General features: G+C 46.1%; 1 protein-coding gene across 11 annotated transcripts in view; it reads right to left on the bottom strand.

Annotated features, from left to right (window-relative positions):
- Window positions 1–12,281, bottom strand: part of Ptprm (protein tyrosine phosphatase receptor type M) — a 715,625-nt gene that overhangs the window by 20,655 nt on the left and 682,689 nt on the right. For 6 of the 11 annotated variants that reach the window (XM_052750180.1, XM_052750177.1, XM_052750178.1 and 3 more), the window contains 7 exons: window positions 10,934–11,050; window positions 10,208–10,258; window positions 6,251–6,405; window positions 5,871–6,006; window positions 4,026–4,175; window positions 2,941–3,114; window positions 1,878–2,009 (listed from right to left, as the gene is read on the bottom strand). In XM_052750180.1, the coding sequence (XP_052606140.1) occupies window positions 1,878–2,009; window positions 2,941–3,114; window positions 4,026–4,175; window positions 5,871–6,006; window positions 6,251–6,405; window positions 10,208–10,258; window positions 10,934–11,050 (915 nt within the window). The remainder of the gene's footprint in view (window positions 1–1,877; window positions 2,010–2,940; window positions 3,115–4,025; window positions 4,176–5,870; window positions 6,007–6,250; window positions 6,406–10,207; window positions 10,259–10,933; window positions 11,051–12,281) is intronic. The other 5 variants (XM_052750181.1, XM_052750182.1, XM_052750184.1 and 2 more) reach the window with 1 other exon arrangement.

Here is a 12,281-nt window from a genome sequence, read left to right as displayed (position 1 = left end):
AAGTTATTCAACTACCTTGTCAAACAATAGCATGCAGATGTCTGTTTCCTTCTTGGTACCCAAGGGTGCCCACTGTTAAGATTAAAGGGCATGGTGACAGAAAGCTTGAGATGGCAATAAAAGCCACAGCGAACACATCTGAACGGTTCTGCCCAGTTCTCTGTGGACAGGGCTGGCTTTGCTGGCTGCTTATTTTCGAAGTTCAAGCGCCTGATCAAATGCTTGTCATTTACACCACAGAAATATGAATGGCCCAGACTGGCATCTAGCTCTTGGCACGTTGTGTCCTACATTCTGCCCAAGGAAGCCATGTAGAAAATGGCTTAAATGGTGCATAACACATCCATGAACTAGTCTGATAAATACTTAAAGCAGCTGAGTGGCAGGCAGTCTTGTATACTCACGAAGCCTATGAGTTCCAATGCTCAGTTTAGCATTTGCTAAAAGACAGAGTCCCAGGAGCCTTTCCTGACCCCCCAACCCCACCCCCACTCCCACCCCCGGAAATCAGCTCTGTCTGCTGAATAGAATGGGAGTCTTTTTGTCTCTCTGCCTGCCAGTCAGCCAAGGCTTGGTTGGAGTCCAGACAGTTTGAGTGTAGAATGCGGCTTCTGCATTCAGATGCTGGGTTCCTAGACACCGCTAGCATTGCTGACCGATAGGTGACCCATATGTACCTTCGCATCAGGGACAAGGCAAACTGACTCTACACAGGGAACACACACATCCTGTACCCCATGCCTGGCTCTTAAATTGGTGAAATCTAACTGCTGCCTACAAGTTAGAATGACAGTTCTTGGTTCTATTGAATTGGGTGTGCTTTCGTAAACAGTGACAATCTGTTCTGGGAGCAGAGAGGAGGGAGAATTCTAAAACACTGAAGCTAAGCCAAAAGGAGTAGATAAGAACAAGGACTGTCATTATTATTCCGCCAGCTAGCTTTTGAGTGAGAGCCTTAACCTTACAATGCAATGTCACCAACATAAAAACCCTCGCTGCGTATGAACATTATTAATGGCGACGGAATGTATTTTGGGAAAGAAACATCTTGTCCTGTTTAGATGCTGACACACTCAAGGAGCCCCACCAGCACTCCTGCCCTATTTAAAAATAAAAATTTCTATACTGGAGAGGATATTAATTAATTCCCAAACAAGTTTATTCTTAATATACACTAAGCTTGAAGTTTCCCGAATGCCCTCTGTCATGGTGGTGACGTCTGTGAGGAGAACAGATTCTGCTCCCAAAGGGCCGTGGTGCTAAGACTCTCCTGACAACTAGCTCCCTCCAAGGAAATTCTGCCACCCTGCTCGCCAGGGCTTTCTGCTTCCTCGCTGTTGTCTCTGCCAGAGGCTCCACTGAGTGTTCTGAGCTTATACCCAGTGCCAGTTTTGTTTGACTATCTTTACAAAGAATCAACAAAGTGCAAAGCCATTTCAGCCTGCTTGCCTGCCTCCACTGCCCTGCCATCCCAGTGCCCACTGCCCCACTTGCAGGTCTCAGATGAGCAGTTCCAAGAAGCACAGAGACCAAGGTCTGTCTCCTGCCTCTATTGGTTGGCTTGCTCTCTCTACGGCTCTGCAATGGTGGTCCCAGTTCATCTCGGACTCTGTGCCCTTGAAGCTCACCAATGGCAATTTTATTTATTTGTTCCTGTCTCTCCGCTTCCTGTATCCAATCCTTCAGTCTGTCCGTCTTCTTGGTTTTCACCGGCTTTCTTCCGTAGCCTCTAATTCTCACTTGTTACCCTTGTGTTTTTACACCCTTCAACAGGCCTCCGAGCACTGGCTGTGGGGCTTGCCCATCTCATTCCAACAAGGCACACACAGACTTGACCCCGGGACCTGTGCTCCACCTGGAAGAATCCCTGGACTCACCTGGGCAGGATCCACATCGTTGAGCATAACTACCGATGTGCAGTGGTAATCCAAGACCAGTCGCCAGAAGTCTTTGACAGTGTTTGGCAAAGGATGCTGGGTGACTATAAACGCCGATGGCTGTTTATAGCTCTGCAAACACAAGCAAGAAAGACCCGGATATACTTGGCACAACACAGGGAGAGTTATTTTGTGCACGTGGAGATGTGTGGCACAAAACACTGAACATATCTAGTGATCACTGAATTCTATCATCATTGTCAACACCAAGATGGACTAAATATAAGCTTTTCTGTGAAATTATTATGGAATATTCTCACTTTAATACCATGGGAACTTCATAATTATTTCTTACCATTTTTTTTTATATATTTCTGACAGGCAATATTGGCTCTCCATATTAATAATTCTGGTGGAGAAAGTTTCAGTTTACTTTAAAAACTAAGTGCAATGAAAACAGTTCTGGTTTTCCCAAAACCCATTTGCTTGTCATTTATCTGGGTGACAGTGTTACTTATCACTGCCATAAAAGATACGCACGCTTTTGTCGGCTCCGGGAGCTTTAAACAAGCTTAAGCCCCTTTATGGTGTCATACCAGCAGAATTAAAATTTACACATTAGCACTGAAAATACCCATTTACTTTCCTGTCAGTTGAATAGCAAGACGTAAACAGACTGGCAGGAGGCAATGAGTTGCGTTTTCTCCCCATGCTAATTACTGCCTGAATTAGGAAGAAGGGGAACTAAATAATGCTGTCAGTCACGGTATCCCCTGTCCCTGCCAGAGGACATAGCAGCTGCCTCTTGCTCTCTGGCCAGCAGGCTAAAATAACCTGACAGCGTAGCTCAGGTGGGCTTCATTTCTGAGGGCTTTGGACAGGCGGTGTGTGAGCAGGAGCCTCTGCCTCACACAAACTCACACACGGAATGCTATGTCTATTCTTGTTGTCATTGGAAAGAATAGCTGGCCTCTCAAAAGGCCAGAGGGGGCACGTAAACAAGATGAGCATTCCCGGTGTTCTTGGGGCTCTGTTTCCTTCCCACGGACCCGAAGGGGCTTACATCCATCAAGGCTGCATTGATGTAGTTGCTGCTCTCCCCATCGATGGTGATGAGGAAGGGCAGGCAGCGGTCCGGAGGCAGGATGTCCATGCAGCGGTTTTTCTCATGGTTCCGGGGCAGGAGTGCGATGCTGCAGTCCTCCACTCGTAGGGTGGGCGTCACCATGTTGAGAGTCTGGAGGATAAATGGGAGGGGCGGGAACACCACAGGTGGCCGATTTCATGCTTCCATATGACTCGATAGTATGAATCCATGTATGAAAACACTGCGTCATACCCCATAAACGTGCAGTTTTAATGTGCCAATTGAGACCATAAAACACAATTGAGAAACTCCTAAGGAAGTGTGGGTTGATAAAATGTGCCCCCAGGAAAGATCTATGGGTAAACTGATTCCTTTAAAAAGGCACATGAGGTAGAGGACGGCTTTGTCTCATGCTCAGCTGACTGTAGGGTGGGAGCCCCCCACACCTTGAATTCTACCAGCTCCATTCTCTCTTTCCCTCCTTGGGTTTTGTCTGCACACAATGCCTTTCAGCCATAGGAGCCAGAGGCAAAGGGCCTTGCAGATCCATGGCATACAACGCCATCCACTCTAACTGGAGCAGGGTTACTGAAAATCTGGGAGGCAAGAAGTCGGGAGAGGATTGGCTTCGAGTTAGGGACAGCTACATAAAACCTGGACTTTACTTGTACCTGAATGAAGACCTTAAAGGCTATTTCCATGGATGGATTGAACCCATGCTTAGTTATGCTATGAACCAGGTGTCCTGGATCTTGGAACTGGTTGGTGGCTACTTGAAATGCAAATGGCTCTGTTAGACTAGTGACTTGAAACCAAGTAGTTCTGGCCCTCGGGGTGTTCAGCCTGGCACTGCTACAGATATTTAGAAAGTGGAGGCCAGGGATGCTGTGAAATGCCCTATCAGACAGCACCAGAGGCAAGAGTCATCCAGCCCTCAGTACCATTGGTCCTGCCATTGGGAAGCTCTGTGTTGGTTTGAGGGTCTAAGAGTTCACTTTGGGAATCTTCACAAAGAGGAAAGCCACAGCCTACCAGTCCCTCCCGCCTGAATCCCCACTTACCCGGAACTCCTCTTTAATTTGGCTTGAGTTTGTCTGTGGGTCCAGTTTGTTCATGTCATAATACAGAGACCTGACTTGGGAAGCAGGAATGGAGGTGTCTCCACAAAGACAGGCTTCCAGGATTGCATCATGGATAAAGACATACTGCTCCTGAAGAAGCAGACGGCTTAGTTAGCGATGGAGAACTCAGGGTGAACCCAGAGAGCTAGAGAAGGAAGGGGCGTAGTGTGTTGTCAGCCCTATTTCATCAAGGTGACAGAGAAACAAGCATTATAAAGGCCCTGGTGCCAGGAGATGGGGTTGTCCCGTCAGCTGGCATGTCACTTGATGGAGAACAGGATGATAAAGCAAACTAGCTTTGTGAAGAATGTTACACGGAGCGACCAGAGCTGGTGGGACAGTGGCTGGAATAACTCTCTACTTCTGAGCCCACAGATTTGGAACTCAGCATTTCAGAGGAGGACCGAGCATAATTTGGTTGATGTTGGAAGGACTGCCCCAATCACATTCACAATATAAAAAATGGTCCAGGGAAAGTGGACTTTGCTCTGAAGACAGTTATGACTCTTAGGAATGACTTAATCTAAACCATGACTTAATGGTTCTAATAGTTATCAGAGCTCTAGTCAGTCCAGAACATAGTTCCTTTACATGAGTGCAGTCTACAGTTAAAAGATGGGTTCTCTAGAACTGGGGGTGTAGCTCTGTGACGGAGCATTTGTCTCACAGTGCAAGCCCTTGGATTTGGTCCCCATCACCACGTCAACACACAAGTGTAAAAACTATTCTTCTAATTGTGACTTGGCAGAGACTTTCCCTAGGATTAACTTCCACCATCTTTATTATTGATCTTCAATTGTATGAAATGTTAAAGGCTTTCTTGTATCACCAATTTCTATACATAACACTTTGGAAGAGGAAGATGAAGTGAGGAGATGGGGATTTCAATGCTTGATCAATTGTTAGAGCACGCTGAATATAAAAAGTTGGCTACCATTATATTTTAAAATATGCCCCTAGTCTAAAGAAAAGAGAAGCAGAAGGCAGCGTTTTTTGCCTCCTGGAATTCTTCCCAGGGGGTCTGTAAACTTTTGTGTATAACCTAAACATAAAGGATACTAATTTGTCTTCATGCTGCTCCAGGACTGATCCTCCATGGGCCCTAGGTCCTAGGTCCAGGATGTAAGTTTTAGAAATGTTAAGTTCTCGATGGACCTTCTATTGCAACTTTAAGAGTTACTAATTGGTACAGAGTACTTCCACAAATTGGGCAAAGTCCCATGATGCCAGGTGACAGGGAAGAACTTTTTAGGGCTAGGAGGCTGGAATTCTTTTAATGCCCAAAGAAGAATAAAATGTACAGAGCAGATTGCCCTGGAGCAGCCTGGCAGACACCTAGCTATTCTCAGGAACTGTCTTGCTCTGCTTCTCAGCTGGCTTACAAGACAGATGGAACATGAACAGGGTTGGAACCTTGACTGCTTAATGTAGAGACTCTTTGGAGTCCCTTGGCACAGACAACTGTGTGAATTTAGGTAGATGGCTACAGATTCCAGTACCTGGGACACTCTTGGCACCAGAATCTGTAACTTGAAAAGTCCTTTTTTGTTTGTTTTTGAAAGAACAGACGAAAGGATGGAGGGAGGAGGCAGGGGAGGGAGGAAGCAGGGGGGAGAGGGAGGAGGCGGGGAGGGAGGAGGCATGGAGGAATCAGGAGTTGGCAGGTACAGAAATTTTCTCCTAGGGTATTTGGTAGAAACAGTTGGTAGGCTTCTTTTGCCCAAGGAGGTGGGTATACAAGACAGATTGGGGACTAAGCCTCGGGATAAAGGGCAGCTGCAGTACCTCTGTCTGCACCATGTTGACTCTCCTGGACCGGAGCTCTCTGACACAGTTGTAGATGTCCACCACGCCTTCCCTTTCTGCCATGTCCAACATGATATCGATGACTATGAAGCAGCCGGTCCTTCCTGCCCCAGCACTGCATGGAAAGAGGGGTCCGTCAGCAAAGGGAACGGACCACCACGATGCTCCTGCTCCTTAAAGTCATTAGACACTAAGCGGTGTGTGGTTTAAGCATGAGGCACATTTGAAATGTTACACAACTATCAACTTTAACCAGTTCTGGATAAACTAGAACATTTTCATCATCCTCTCCATGAAAGCCCCGTACACACTACCGGTTCATGGAGCATCCCTGAGGAGATACCAGGAGTTCTGCTTACCTGCAGTGTACCACCAATGGGCCTGCATTAGGTGGGCTCTTGGATTTGACCTGCCGGACAAATCCAAGCAGACCAGTGGCGTGGTAGGGGACCCCATGATCCGGCCAGCCAGTGAAGTGAAACTGTCTTATCTCTCGGATCTCATGAATGCCTCTCTGTACTCCACGGTCAGCCACAGCAGGAAGGGGAACAAAGGAAAAGAAATGAGAAACAAGAGTAAGCCAGAACACAAATCACCCCTAAGCAAGCCTAGGGCTGGAAACAACGAACCCCTGGGGAAGAAGGTCATTTGTAGTTGTAACACCCAATTTGGAAGGCATATGACGTTGAGCTGTTTATAGGTGTGAAAGGGGAGGTGATGTTTGGGGACATGCTAATTTACACATGCAATTCCTGGAGATGAATGGGTCTTTTTGGTTCTTCAAATGTCCTTTCTTATAAAGCAGACTGTATTAAATGCTGTTCCCTCGAAGCTACTGGAATGTTAAGACCCCTGTCCTGGCTCCAGGTATTCACATGGAGCACACACACCGTCAATGCTTAGAAAATGTTTGCTGAAAGAATAAACGAGAATTCCTTTCCAAACAGACAGACCAGCATATCTGTTTTCATCTGTGGCTCAGCTAGGTTTCTCTTTTTATTTTAAGCAAATGTATAGCCCATTCATTCAAACACCAGCAGTTCTGTGACTGTAAATACTTGAAGTGTTGAGGTGCCAGAGCTAATAGAAATAATATGAAGGTGCCTTGTCCTGTCTCAAATGGTCATTTCCTCTGTGGAAGCAGGTGTGTCAGAAAACGTGAGGGTCAAGAAGGGCTTTGACTGGAATCTTCTACTTGACCAGTAGGTTGAAGACAGGGCGCTGCCTGATCCTGAACTGACTGAAGAGGGGTAGGGTGGGAAGAGACATCATGCTTATGTTTTGGCTTTCAATTTGCTCTTATTTTTTTTTAAACAAAGATTTATTTTTATGTGTATGAGTGTTTTGCCTGAATGCATATGAGCACACTGATTGCATGCCTGGTGCTCACTGGGTCTCCTGGAACTGGAGCTAAGGACAGTTGTAAGTCACCATGTGGTATATAATATGTGCACATGAGTGTGCAGCTAGCTATTCATACATGTGCCAAGGCACATACACATGGAGACCAGACAAGGACATTGGGTATTTCCCTCTATTGCCCACTCTCCTCTTCTGAGACAGGGTCTCTCACTGAACCCAAACCTCCATGGTTCAGTTTTTTTGGATGGCCAATGAGCTCCCTGGATCTGTCTGTCTCTGTTCTCTCAACACGAGGTTACAGGCCCACACTTTTGTGTGGATGCTGGGGATCTGAACTCAGGTCGTCTTGCTTTCACAGCAAACCCTCTTACCCAGTGAGCATCTCCTAGCCCCAAAGTCTGTTTGAAAAACAAAAATTACTTTTAAAACCAAGGCTACAAGTAAACCAGGGATCCACTGGAAAAAACCCTGTTTTCCCACATCTGGACTTGGCTTTGATTTTATTACATCTTACAGAGGAACATGCCTGGACTTTACCAGAGTCTCTACCAACCATTCATCAATGTTTAGTGAATGAAGAATAAACTCTGTATTATGATGGGCTGGGAAAGGGTAGGAGATGTGAGTCCATAATTTAAAATAAGACTCATTTGCTATTTGCTATCAATGGGTTAATGTATCTTTCATATAACGATACACCCAATGCCAAAGCTCTATTTTCTGTGAAAAATCCCATGGTTTACTAGAGTTTGAACAGTAAAGAAGCAAGCATACAGGCCTCACAGTGCAGATGAACTGAACAAGCTCTGGGGTCCCAGAATAAAGGTACTAGGTAGTTAAAAGCCAAATTTCCTCACCATTGAAAAACAATATCATTTGGCCAGCTCTAAAGACCCCATCAGAAGATAGTCAAGCCACCATCCCCTTCCAACCCTTAGAGAGCTTGCTCCCCTGGAATTAAGCACAATGATTTGGCCAGTGATGGTCCTAATCTGATGGCAGGCATCCCATGAACCAGGACAGCTTTGGCAATAATTGCTCATGTCCTCCAAGGGATGGGGGATGAGATTTTCCTCTGCTCAACTTCAGTCCCAGAGTGACATCCATCATGAGACGGGCTCCCAACTCCTGTCTTTATTGCTCATTGTCACAGCAAGGTACAGGTTAGCTTCAAGAATCCAGAAAACCTGTTCCCACAATGAGCTCCCACTTTCTAATCTGCTCATGACTGGCAAGATTAGCGAAGGAAATTGCTCCTGATACAACATTCCTTCTTGTATATGAACGACAGGTTCTCCTGGGGAAACAGAGGAGCAATCAGCAATCATAGCCTAAGTATTTCCCAGCTGGATGTTAATTACATTATTTCTTTAGTTTTCATTGGAAATGCATTAATGCTGTAAAAAAAAGTATAAATCATTAATGTTTTGATTCAGTATAATGGGAAGAGGGATTGTGCCTATCCCAAAGTGGGCTTATTTTATGTCTGGAATGATGGGCTGAATCGTGAAGTGTGTGCCTGTCTTTAAGACAGGGCATCTTATTCCTCTTGTTTTCTCTAAGCCTCAGGGTGTCTCGTAGGCACAGAGGATACAGTGGTCACTTCCAGCTTCCGTTCTGCCAAAGCAGACAAGATCGAGGTCTGCGGGGGCCTCAGAGTCGCCTTCCTGACATGATGGGTATCGTATGCTACACAAAACAATTAGAGATGTGGGACAAAAGAGGGGACCATCAGATGCAAACGAGGAATTCATCTACTCCAGGCTACTGCTGTCTGGTGGCTTTGTAGCAGCGCCCAAATCTATTTTTCACCCTTAGGTCTCTTGTTACATCCTGCTGTCAAAATAGAATTGCCGAAACCTAAAGCCCATAGCTAGCTACTTGCTTTTCTTTCCCTTTTTAATGAGAAAGTTTCAAAGTCCAAGAAGTGTTCTCCAGGAGTTAAACGATAGGGTTTTCTTCAAGACTCCCAGGGCCCAGTCTGAAAGTCATCAACACTCCATTTTGATTCTCCCAATGCTTTTGCAAGCTCCTCTCTGTTCCCCTCCCTGTACCATCTCTGCCCTGGTGCCTCATGACTGAAATAACTGGGTGTCGGAGGGACATTTCTATGCAGCTGGGAATTTAGCAGAGGCAGCAAAAGGTTAAAAACAGAGCAAAGAACAACCCACCCCCCATCCTCCCAGTAGCAACCAGGATGCATTTTCAGCTTGTTAGAGAGCTGACTGTTGTTCAAAGAACGTCATGTTTAAGCAGTGGCTTAGGAAAAAAAATATCGAGGGTCTTTTATTGCTGTTTTAATGCGGATATTCATGAGTGTTCTTGCCAAGAGCCATACAAAAATCCTGCAAGTGCTTTTTCTTGCACAGTCTTGCCTGAGAAGGAGAAACATCGACATCAAAGTGTGAGGTTTAGAATTTGAGGAATTGAGTCAACCAGAACTTCACATTCTTTGAAGTCTCCAAGCCTCCCTCTTGCTTATTTATTTATTTTTTTTAAAGGACGGGTTATAGGAAAAAGAAGCTAAACAGTATGAGAAACAGATTAACATAAACTAAAGCCCTCTCAGCTTTGAGAGACTGTCATAAATTTGGATTTTCAAACTAGGAGCGACAGTTCCAGTCATCAGTGTGAATCAGACAAATGCGGTTTCCTTATTTCCCAGAGATCCCCTTGTTATTCTAAAAAGGGCATTTAGACGAAGTGACGATACAGAATCAGGAGAGGGGCCAGGAGACAAGCGGCCATCAGTCTGGCATCACCCAGCCCTCTAAGGGGTCTGCTGCCACTTGGTGAGTGACAGCAGAACACATTCAGGACAAATTGGTAAGCCCAGCGCAGCAGCTGTGCAGGGCTGAGTCCTGGAGAATGGGCTCTGGACAGCAAAGCCTGTGGGGCCTCTGAGGGGAAGAATGTCTCTCAGTCACGGCACCTCCACCTTCCCCACAGCGTACCTGTGGCACTTCTCTGGACGGACTGCAGTTTGCTTCACCTCCGGCCCCTCCCTATGTCAGCAGAAAGAGGGGGGAATAATAAGGAGATTCCCTGTTACGCCCTACAGCGCTTCCCAGAGAAGCAGCCCTATCCATGCGTGTGGGATGAGGTGGGACAGAACCAATGCACGGCATTCACCCAGGGCGGAGACCCAAGTGGAGCGAAAGATGGAGGAAGATGCTGGCTCATGCAAGATTGCTGGTGACTGATGGAGCTCCCTCGTTTGGGCTTCCAGGGAGATCACTGCCTCTCAGAGGACCCTTCAGTCTCTTTTGAACTTGGACCTGAGAAAGCCTGAAGGGAGTGAGGTATTTATTCCAAGAGCAGTTAGGACCTCTGTCTGCCTCGGCACTTAGGCCAACGCAGTCCTGGGGAACCCAAGTGGACATTCAACACAGGAGAGACTCATCAAGCTGCAAGGGCATTTATCTAAATTCAATAAACTCTGATGGATGAATCGAGAAAGAGAAAAGGGCAGAGACAAAGGTCATCCGGGTTAAAAATGAAAACAGCGCGGTGGACACCGTCTTTGTGTTTAGTCGCAAAGGAACAGACTGCTGTGAAATGGGAATGGTTTTACGTTGCGGATGGAGCGGAGCTGTTAGAGAACCGGAGATGCGGTCTGGGGAAACTACCGGAGCCTACCTGCATCCGGGTCTGCCGCTCGCTCCGGCTTTCCCACTTACCTTTTCCACAGCAAATGTTCGTATCACATATTCTGCCAGCAGCTCGGTGTCTATCAGAGTAACTTTAATGTCTTTGTAGATCTCTGTGTCGTCTGGCCAGTATTTACAGCATTTCACCTTCAAGAAACACAGAGGGGATTGACGGGTTTAAGTTCTCATTTAGTGCCTGCAATGAAGGGGTCATATTATGGTTTACAGGGTAAGTCTGCACGCCCTGCCCGCGTTAGCCGCGAACTCCAGAGCAAGTCTGTCTGTCACTGTTCTCAGCATCCTCTGCTCCCCTCATTCCTTGGTTCCAAAAGCAAGTGAAGTCATGGGAAGACAGGGACATGGTCTAAAGTTAACAGAATGTAGTTATTATCCCGTTATAGTAAGCATCCATTTCCCGTCTTTGCGACTCAGGAAACGGTCTGGAAAAAGAACCCACAAGGGGAAGTTTGCATAGTTGAGTCTCTTGGAAGCTTAAGTTTCAGAAAGTGACTCAGGGCTTTGGGGGAGGACTGAGCAGAAAACCTGATTCAATTCTAAAGATAAAAACGACTCTGCCCGGAGAGGAGCAGTAGCTTTGTAACTAATTCTACCTCAGACTCACGGTTTCTTGTCACTGTTGTTTACAGTCACAAAGGACTGTCTTTCTTTTGAAAATCAGTTTCAGATTAGTACAGCAAGTAGTGGATTTCATCATGACACCGTCATACATGTGTGTCTTTATGTTCTGTCCACATGCATCCCTCCTCCATATCCCTCGTGCTTGGGAGCTGGTTTTTTCTTTTTCCCAGTGAGTGCCCACTCCGCTTTCTTTCTTTCTTTTTTTCTTTTGGTTTTTCGAGACAGGGTTTCTTTGTGTAGCTTTGCACTTTTCCTGGAACTCACTCCGTGCCCAGGCTGGCCTCGAACTCACAGAGATCCACTTGGCTCTGCCTCCCCAGTGCTGGGATTAAAGGTGTGTGCCACCACCGTCGGGCTCCACTCTGCTTTCTTATTACATAGATCCCATTGCCCTCTCTGCTTCCTGCCTCCTTTATGATCTCTTCCTCTTCCTCTTCCTGACTCCTTTCTAGTCTCCCCCCCCAAAATATATACATAAACATACACATGTATGATTACAAATCTAAGTTCCACAGAGACGAGAAAACATGGAATTTGTCTTTCTGAGTCTGGCTCACTTCACTTAACATGATGAGCTCCTTGCAAATGCAATGATTTCATCTTTCTTTATGGCTATGTGAAATTCCATCACGTCTTTGAAACACCTCCCAGACATAATTTCTGTTCTTTCTATTTCCTCTGCCATAGTCTCAGTGTGGTCTACAGGGTTCTCTGGTACAGATGTTCTACACAGGCAAGA

Source organism: Peromyscus californicus, unplaced genomic scaffold (assembly GCF_007827085.1).
Source record: "Peromyscus californicus insignis strain IS unplaced genomic scaffold, ASM782708v3 Scaffold_21__1_contigs__length_65335640, whole genome shotgun sequence".
Lineage (NCBI taxonomy): Eukaryota > Metazoa > Chordata > Mammalia > Rodentia > Cricetidae > Peromyscus > Peromyscus californicus.
This window is presented reverse-complemented; position numbering and strand designations above follow the sequence as displayed.